Source organism: Setaria italica, chromosome IV, assembly GCF_000263155.2.
Source record: "Setaria italica strain Yugu1 chromosome IV, Setaria_italica_v2.0, whole genome shotgun sequence".
In the NCBI taxonomy this organism is placed as follows: domain Eukaryota; kingdom Viridiplantae; phylum Streptophyta; class Magnoliopsida; order Poales; family Poaceae; genus Setaria; species Setaria italica.
The window spans coordinates 14,684,099-14,692,825 of NC_028453.1; the positions used below are offsets into that span (position 1 = coordinate 14,684,099).

Genomic DNA, 8,727 nt, shown 5'->3' on the forward strand with positions numbered 1-8,727 from the left:
AACAGAGAGAGCCATCCAACTGTCGAAATCGGGCAAATTTACCCTTTGGGTAGTTTCAAGAGTGGTTTTACATTTTCTAGAAATTTAAAAAGTTTAAGTTCGATTAAAAAATTCATAACTAATTTATTTCAAATTAGAAAAATAAAAAATCAGTGTCAAACATTTTCTGAAAATGTAAGCTATCTATTGTTTTTCTATTTGGCATTATTTGAATCTTAGTTGTTCATATTCCTTATATTTTACTACGAGTAATAAAACTATGATGCAAACAACTTCAAATACAGTATCAACAAGTAGCCTACATTTTTAGAAAACTTTTGATACCAACTTCATATTTTTTCAATTTGAAATGAATTAGTTATGAATTTTTTAATTAAACCAAAACTTTTTAAATTTCAAGAAATGCAAAACCACCGTAGAATTTAATGCCTATCTGTTCAACACTTATCACTACTTTGCAGTTCATCAATTTTTCATTTGAACCCATTTAGACAATACTGAGATTGAAAAGGTGATGCATGAACATTTTGTACTTTGAAATATTTACCCCAAAAGTACCAAACAGAGACTAAATAGAAAGAAAATCAATTGATGAAAGCCTGTTAACAGAGACTGATGAATAGAAAGAAAATCATTTGAACCCATGTAGATACCGAGACTGAAAAGGTTATCGCTTGGTTTATTCTTGTTAAGACAAAAAAAAAACAGCGTAGATTTGACTGACATGACAGATAGCTCTCCAGCTCCGCAGCGAGCGTTATTCCTCCTTTTCTCTGCAACCACACTCAACGACAGTCGACGGCAACGGCGGCGACCCCATAGACTACAGGAACACAGAACAGATCACACTCTGCAAACAATGCAATTACACCCAGCTGCAATCATCTATCTAGCTCTTGAGGAAGTTCTCGATCCAGTAGCTGGACTCCTTGCGGTAGCGCTTGAGGCCGTTGAGGCGGTCGATGAAGATGAGGCCGAAGCGGTCGAGGTATCCGTCGCCCCACTCGAAGCAGTCCATGAATGTCCAGGTGAAGTATCCCTTGACCCTGGCGCCGTTCTTGATGGCGTGGTTCACGAACTGCAGGTGCTTGGAGTGGAACTCGATCCTGTGCCCGTCCTTGAGCGCCTCCTTGAGCGGGAGCGTCGCGTTGTTCCCCTCGGCGATGCCGTTCTCCGTGACGTAGAGGACCGGGTTGTTGTATCGCCGGGCGGTGTAGAGCAGGAGCTCCCGCAGGCCCGCCGGGTAGTTGAAGAAGATGGGCACGAACTCCGTAGGGCCGATGGGCACGCCGTTGCGGAACCCGGAGGTGTTGGCACGGACGTCGGCGTCGTAGCTCTGCTCGAGCCCGTTGGGCGCCGGCTTGGCCGAGGTGAAGTAGCTGGTGTAGTAGTTGACGCCGATGAAGTCGTAGGAGCCCTTGACGAGCGTCATCTGCTCCGCCGTGAACTTCGGCAGCCGGTCGCCGAGGTAGCCGATCATGGTGGCCGGGTAGCCGCCGTGCACGATGGGGTCGAGGAACCAGCCGTACATGAAGTCGAGGCTGCGCTGCACGGCGAAGCTGTCGGCGGTGGAGTTTGTGTTGGGCACGAACCAGTGGGAGACGACGGCGATGCCGATCTGGCCGCCCTGCACCTTCTGGTACTTGGCGCGGTAGAGCGCGACGGCCTGGGCGTGGGCGAGGAGGATGTTGTGCGTCACGACGTAGGGCTCACGCGCCGAGTCGCCGCTCAGGCAGGACTTGGAGACGTGCGGCGAGCACCGGCCCGGCGCGAACAGCCCGGCGGAGTAGCCCCGCTCCGCGTACGTCCACGGCTCGTTGAACGTCGTCCAGTCCTTGACGCGGTCGCCGAACTCTTTGAAGCAGACCTCGGCGAAGTCCACGTAGTCCTTGCTGCAAGCACGTCGTACACCGTTTGTTTAATCACATTACAATTATTACAAACAGTCGAGAGAGAAAGAGAGAGATTAAGCAACTTAATTAAAGTCGACGACAGGACAGGGGCGTACATGATGTTTTCACTGAGGAAGCCTCCGTACTTTTCCTCCAGGGCAAGGGGCGTGTCCCAGTGGAAGAGGGTGACAAATGGCCTCAGACCTTGCGATGAAAATGCAATCCTTTTTGTTAATGTTATCCACTTATCATTGAACATGGGTTTAATTTGTATGAGCTGCATGGACGCAAAAGGGTGATTAAATACCTTTGGCTATGACCTCGTTGATGAGGTTGTTGTAGAAGGCCACACCTTCTTTGTTGATTCCTCCACTCAGGGAACCATCTGCAGAAAGCACGTGTGGACACGTAACACAGAATGAGCATGGATACGCGGAAGCCCAGTGTCACCATCGGTCGCACTCAACACGTCGAGTCGCACCTTCAAAGGCGCTGTCGGCATAGGGGTAGTTAGCATCATGAGCATGGGTAGGATAATTAGCACGTGTGTAGATAGGATCATTAGCATGGGTCTGAATCGGGACCCTTTGCTCTCCTTTCAAGTCCTTTATTTTCATATTTAACCCACCCATTTTATCTTTCAAATCAAATGTCACCATTGGTCGCACTGAACACGTCGAGCCGCATCTTCCAAAGGTGCTGTCGACATAGGGGTATACTCCCTAAGTCTCAAATTACTATTTGATTTGATTTTTCTAAATATATAAATTTTACTATTTATTTAGACATAATACATATTTAGATGTATATCAAAACCTATGTATGTAGAAATGTCAAAATGAATAATAATTTTGGATAGAGGGAGTAGTTAGCATCATTAGCATGGGTAGCATAATTAGCACGTGGGTAGCTAGGATCCTTAGCATGGATCTGAATCTGGACTTTTCTTTCTCCCCATTCATTTTCTTTAGTTTCATATGTAACCTGCCCATTTTATTTTTAGTATAATCAAATTTATATGTTTAAGAAGGTCCCAAAAGAGTTATGACAAAAGTCGTGCTAAATAAGTTATGTGTATTATTAGTTTCCAAAGACGTTGAAGAACGAAGATTTATTTCTTAATATTTGTAAAAGTTGTCACATGAAAGTTGTTTTAGTAAAATTATGCCGAGAATTTGTCGTGATAGTTTTGTCCGCAAAAAGTGTAATGCGTAAAAGTTGTATTGGAAAAGGTTACATTGAAAAGTTGTCATCATAAGTTTGTTAGCAAAAGTTATATGTCGAATGTCATATCGCAAGTTATGGTCATAACTTTTTCTCCTAATAATGCTATGCTAAAAACTTATTCATGTACAACTTTATAACTTTTCGAAAATAGACAGTTGCAGAAACGATTTCTTTCCAAAAAAAAGCATTCACTAATTAGTGAGGTCGACGGATACGTCGAACCATATATGTTACTTTCTTCGGTCATAAACGGCTGTTGTTTTAATTACGCTATCAATTCATTTTGCATTAAATGTCAATATCTCTTTGAGTACCTTAATTAAAATCTAGACTCTTTTTTTAAAAAAAATTGTATACAGTGTTTCTTGTTTCAGATCAATATGTTTCAATATCTTGGTGATGGTGCTGTTGTCATAAACGACAGTTATTTGCGAACTGAGCGTAGCTCAGATGGTAAGGTTCCTTGTGATGGAACCTGCCCACCAGGGTTCGAGTCTTCGACTCGGTACTGGTGTTCGCATTTTCATCAATTTATTACAAGAATTAACCGGCACAATTCTTTCAGTGGTAGGCAACGTACCCGTTGATAGCGAGGCGCATGTAATGACTTCGTTAATTTCGAGGATCTACCGGTTCAGTCTCTTGGAGTTGCTCATAGGACTAGGGTTGCATCTGTGTATTCGTAGGGTTGAGTGTACGTGCATTTGTGAGTGTCTGTGTCTATACTGTGCTTTGAAAAAAAAATAAACAACAGTTATTTGCGGCCCGGGCCACGATGGTACATGTTTCGAGTTCGGCAGTGCTCACTTGGCAAGATCCTGGACCAGGCAATGGAGAACCGGAAGGAGTCCAAGTTCATGTCCTTGAGGAGTTGCACATCCTCCTGCAAAATAGTTTAGTCAGTTTCGCTTGCTGGTCGACACATCGTTCGGTTGATCAGCTGGTTCAAAATACTCCGACCAATGGTCGCAGTGTCAGTCACCTTGTATCGATGGTACATGTCATTTGCCACGTCACCGTTATCGTTGTTCTTGATTTTTCCTGCAATAGTTGACAAGTTTTTCTAGCTGTTAGAAAGTGGCCGGTTCAGAGTAGTTCTAGACAGGGAAGACGGAGTCGTCCTGACCTGGGATATGAGTGAACTTGTCCCATATGCTGAGCCCTTTGCCTCCTTCGTTGTAGGCACCCTCGTACTACAAAAGAATTAAAAAAAAGTGCAAGGCACCAACTTGTTCAGCTAAGCTAACTGTTTTTTCGGATGCAAGTACTTTATTTTTAAAAAAGATTCAAAAGAGTGAAAATGTTCTGCAGACTGCAGGCATCACCTGATACGCCGCGGAGCCGGTGCCGAAGATGAAGTCCTTGGGGAAGCTGTTCCTGCTGAACTTGGCGTGAGCGCCGCCGCAGGCGAGAGCTGCGAGGAGCACGGCGGAGAGGAGCCGCTTCGCCATTCCGGTCCCGACACCCATCCCCGGAGCTGGTACCGGAACGGCGGGCTCCGTCCGACTGCAGGAGCTGGAGCTGGATTGCTGCTGCACTTCCAGTCCCGGCTGCCATTTATAGATGGAAGAGCTGGAGGTCTATCCCGAACGATTTCTTGGGAGGAAACAAGTACACATGCATGAGTACTGCAGCTCGACATGGAGCGATGGGGGGACGCCGGAAGGGGACACACAGCCCCGGAGATCACCGATCCGATCTGGCGATCTCCTCGATGACCCATGAAGCGACAGATGCGACGGCAAGCATTTTTGTTTTTTTCATTAACACCACGAGGTCCACGCTCACGACGCTCTAGACAATCTGTGTCGCGAGCTTGTTCGTTTTAGGGATCGGGGTCCCGACCACGGCGGCCCCCGCGAATGCTACGCGCGAACTACGTGATCCGGCGTCGCTCGCGCGCTGGCCAGCGGTGGTGGCCGGCGTTGCGGGTCACGGGCGAATGGGTAGTGGTGATTGCGGTGAATGATTGGTTGCGCGAGAGGCTGTGAGGATCGGACAGCGACTGCGCTGGGTGTTTCTGGGGAGCCCGCCGGCACGTTGCGCTGTGTGCCACCGACAAGCGCCGACGCCGTGAGGGGTGGATGCGGCAGAATTACGGATGTGCCGAGTGCGCGTCGGAAAGTTGAGGTTTGCAATGTGATCTTGGTTTTGAAATTGCTAGTCTGAGATGATAATGGAAGTTATGGAATTGGTTAGGTGGAACTTGCTCGAACTGTTCATCAGAAACCCAAAAACGTATACGATCCCAAACGAAAAGAAGTTATCCTCGCCGATTGCAGGGGTTGGTTCGGCCGATCGGTTGGACGACCAAAAGCGCTGGATGCCACCGTGAGTAGGACGCCGGTCATTCGGCCATCAAGTCAAATAGTGCATCCTGCAGGTGAGTCTCTGCTGCCTATCTCTAAATAACGAAATCCGGCAGAATTTTTCTCTTTTCGTGACTCCACGTCATCATGACGTCGTCCATCGTCCGTTTGGAGCTCTTGTTAATCCTCAGCCGTCAGATCTCGTGTGGACGGCAGGGATTCTTTTGGACTAAGCCAGACGTCCCTGAGCGTCTCCAGAACGCTCTGGGTTCGTGCACCACGGGGTTGGGTAAAAGCAAAAAAATCACCTCGCCACGACGCCACCCCCTCGCAGCCGCAGCGATCGCTGCCGGACCCTCAATGCCACCGCGGTCGAGGAGGTGGGCGGAGGCAATGCATACTACGAAGTACGGTGGCGGCCTCTGCATGTCCCACCACAAATCGATACCGTCAGTCTCCTCCACAGCTACACGGCACGCAACCCGTTGGGCAGCCACAGCAGACACCACCGTTGACCGGCCCTGCTCGAGCTCCTGTTAGAAATATAAGCAATTTTCGGTACATTTTAATTCTATAATTCAGCGTGTAAAATATTATCATGAAAATGTTGAGTGAATCTTTGATAACAAAGCATGTGCAAGTATTCATGTTAAACAACATTTTAGACATGAACAATTCGAAAGAAAGCAATATGAGTGAGTACTCTGGGGAGGGGTCGTTGCCGGAGGCAGCGGCTGCTTCCGCTATCAACCGAAATAGTCATGCTATTCGGTTGACCTCAATTGGTGTAGCTGAACAGAGTTGATGCCGTGACCAGCTGATGCAGTGAAGTCCCTCGGCCAGCAACGTAGCAGGAAGTAGTCGATCGGCCTCCAAATGGATATAGTGGAAGTAGTTGTATAGCTGCCTAGACGTAGAGGAAGTAGCCGAATAGGCAGCGAGCAGTTGCGTGAAACGCTCCCAAAAAACTTATTGCTTGCCTATCCCGAGCAGGATCTCCAGCGGTAGCCGAGGTTCCAGAGGCTCTGCTCTCTTTGGTACTGTGCGCGCAGTGCTAGCAATGGAGATGCGAAGTTAGCAGCAGAAAACAGTGGGAGAGAGGAAGAGGTCCCCTAAACAGGAGTACCGTAGTATGTTGATGTGTTCTTGCAAGGAAGGAAGAAGACGAACTCCTACTAGGATTCCACTGTAATCCTACTAGGACTCATACCATGTAGTCCTACTAGGACTCCTGCTTGTAACTGACTAGTAATCCTGCCTCCTGGAGTATATAAAGGAGGGTAGAGGTACTGTTGGCGCTAAAAGTCAGCCAATTGACTCTCAGTGTCAGACACACGACCCGGGAGAATCTGTTTAACTCCTGTTCGGGTAGACGCCCTGGTGCGGTTCGCGCGGCGTGCCAGCCAATCTGACCTGTTGATTGGCAAGGAAGAAGACGTGTCAAATTTTAGGAGTTCCGATCGGCTAAGGTTCCGATCTCGAAGAAGTGTATCAGCGAATCGGCCGATTTGCTATAACAAGGTAATCGGCTATGGTACAGCCGACAACTAGGTAACGTTTTATGAAGAAACTACTGGAGTAAACTAGGTAACGTTACAGGAGCAACACTTGAGATAGATCTAATCATCTGTGCAAAAATAATAGATAAACAATAAAGATAAATAAGCCGAAAGCTCCAATCTCAAGCTGGATAACCGGTGATAAAACTAGAACAACAGGTAAAACCTAGAATTCTAGTAAATATCGATAACTGATGAATAAATCTAAACGAAACGACAGCGATGCGCCCGAAGTTAAAGCTTAGATATTACTCGATAAGTGGAACTTACAGAATCGGCCGGAGATTGTGTCGATGCAGCCCTGCCAACCCGTACGAACTCGTTAAAGAGGAAAAGTATTGGCGAAGTCGCCGACTTGAAAGTAAAGTACGAGGAAATAGTAGATTGTTGTATTGATTTGATGTTGTTTTTACAGATCTCTAAAGATGGCTATTTATAGCCTGTTACAACCAATCTCTTAACTGACTAGGATTCTATCTCTAATTTTAAATGAAAATGAATATTTACAAGTACAACTCGTATCGGAGTTGGTTGTTGCGCTCCTGCGAGCCAATCCCCCTTTATCTTCTCTTTGCAATTCACTTTAAGCCCATATTGGCCCAATTGCTCCAACCTCTTAATCGGCCGATTTCTACCAACTCCATCTGTCAAAACACCGCAGCGCCAATCCGCCGATCTCCAACTGTAGCACCAATCGGCCGATTCCCAATCGTGACCTTTTCGACTTGCCGCATCGGCTAATCTTTTCCCCTTTTTGATGCCGATTCCATACGTGTCAAAATCTGGCGTCAACACATGCCCCCCCAGTTTCGGAGTAAAACATAATCTTTACTTCAAAATTCCTTTCAACTCCCCTTCCAAAACAAACGCATTAAAAATATCTTTCCGTTTTGCGGTCTTCTGCCTAATGATTGCAATCTTTTCGAAATGGGCGCCCGAGACAGCCGCTCCCCCGAAAATCGCGTCAATGGCGCGGTAAAAATCCCGCCTTTACCCCTTCTCGGACCGTCCTTAAATATCAGCACGTCCCACACTTCTTTTTCACAAGCCCACGTCTTCCTTCTTTGGCGCACTAGTTTCCTTCTTCCTCCAGCGCTCCTTTAGCTTCCAATCTCCTCCTCCGGTGACCCCTTTTCATCCACATTCCACACCATCTCCCCAATGGCGACATCATCAAGAACTTCACCAGTACCAGAGACCCCAGCGACAGCTCCAGCGGCGGCAGCTCTAGCGACAGCGGCAGCGGCTCCATCGGCAGCAGCAAGAGCTTCATCGGCGATAGAGGTCCCACCGACGGCCTCAGCGACTGTAGCTCCGCCAGCAATTCCGCCAACCACAATGAGCTTCATCCCAGAGGTACTTACCGCAACTTTTCTTTTTACTTTTCACCGCCAAGGCATCTATTTTAGATCTGTTCTCATTTCTTCCCCTTTTACCTTTTTTAGGCGGTTAGGCACCAGATTACCATTCGCCTTACCGAAACCCCCGGTCTCATTTGTCTCGGCCCTATGGGAAACCCAGATCCAACTGACCTAATCAACTTGGAAACCCATGGAATTCCATTTAAGCAGTCGACGATGGACTTAGATCATTGGTCAGGCACTTTTAGATCATGGCTGAATGAAACCCCTGGCTGGAAAGAGTGGTATCAAAGGATAGCCAACTCTAAAAGAGTTCAATGGGACGAGCAAAAAATCGGCCAGTGTATCGACTTGTCCTTATCCCAAATGGAAAGGAATG

At 47.2% G+C, this 8,727-nt stretch overlaps 1 protein-coding gene across 1 annotated transcript; it reads right to left on the bottom strand.

Annotated features, from left to right (window-relative positions):
* Positions 1-622: 622 nt before the first annotated feature.
* LOC101769477 (beta-glucosidase 30) lies at positions 623-4,660 on the bottom strand. Its single transcript, XM_004965252.3, has 7 exons — positions 4,445-4,660; positions 4,246-4,312; positions 4,102-4,160; positions 3,927-4,002; positions 2,200-2,277; positions 2,009-2,096; positions 623-1,892 (listed from the first exon to the last, which is right to left on the bottom strand). Exons 1-7 carry the CDS (start codon positions 4,586-4,588, stop codon positions 890-892), a joined length of 1,515 nt encoding a protein of 504 aa, XP_004965309.1. The 5' UTR covers positions 4,589-4,660; the 3' UTR covers positions 623-889.
* Positions 4,661-8,727: the final 4,067 nt, after the last annotated feature.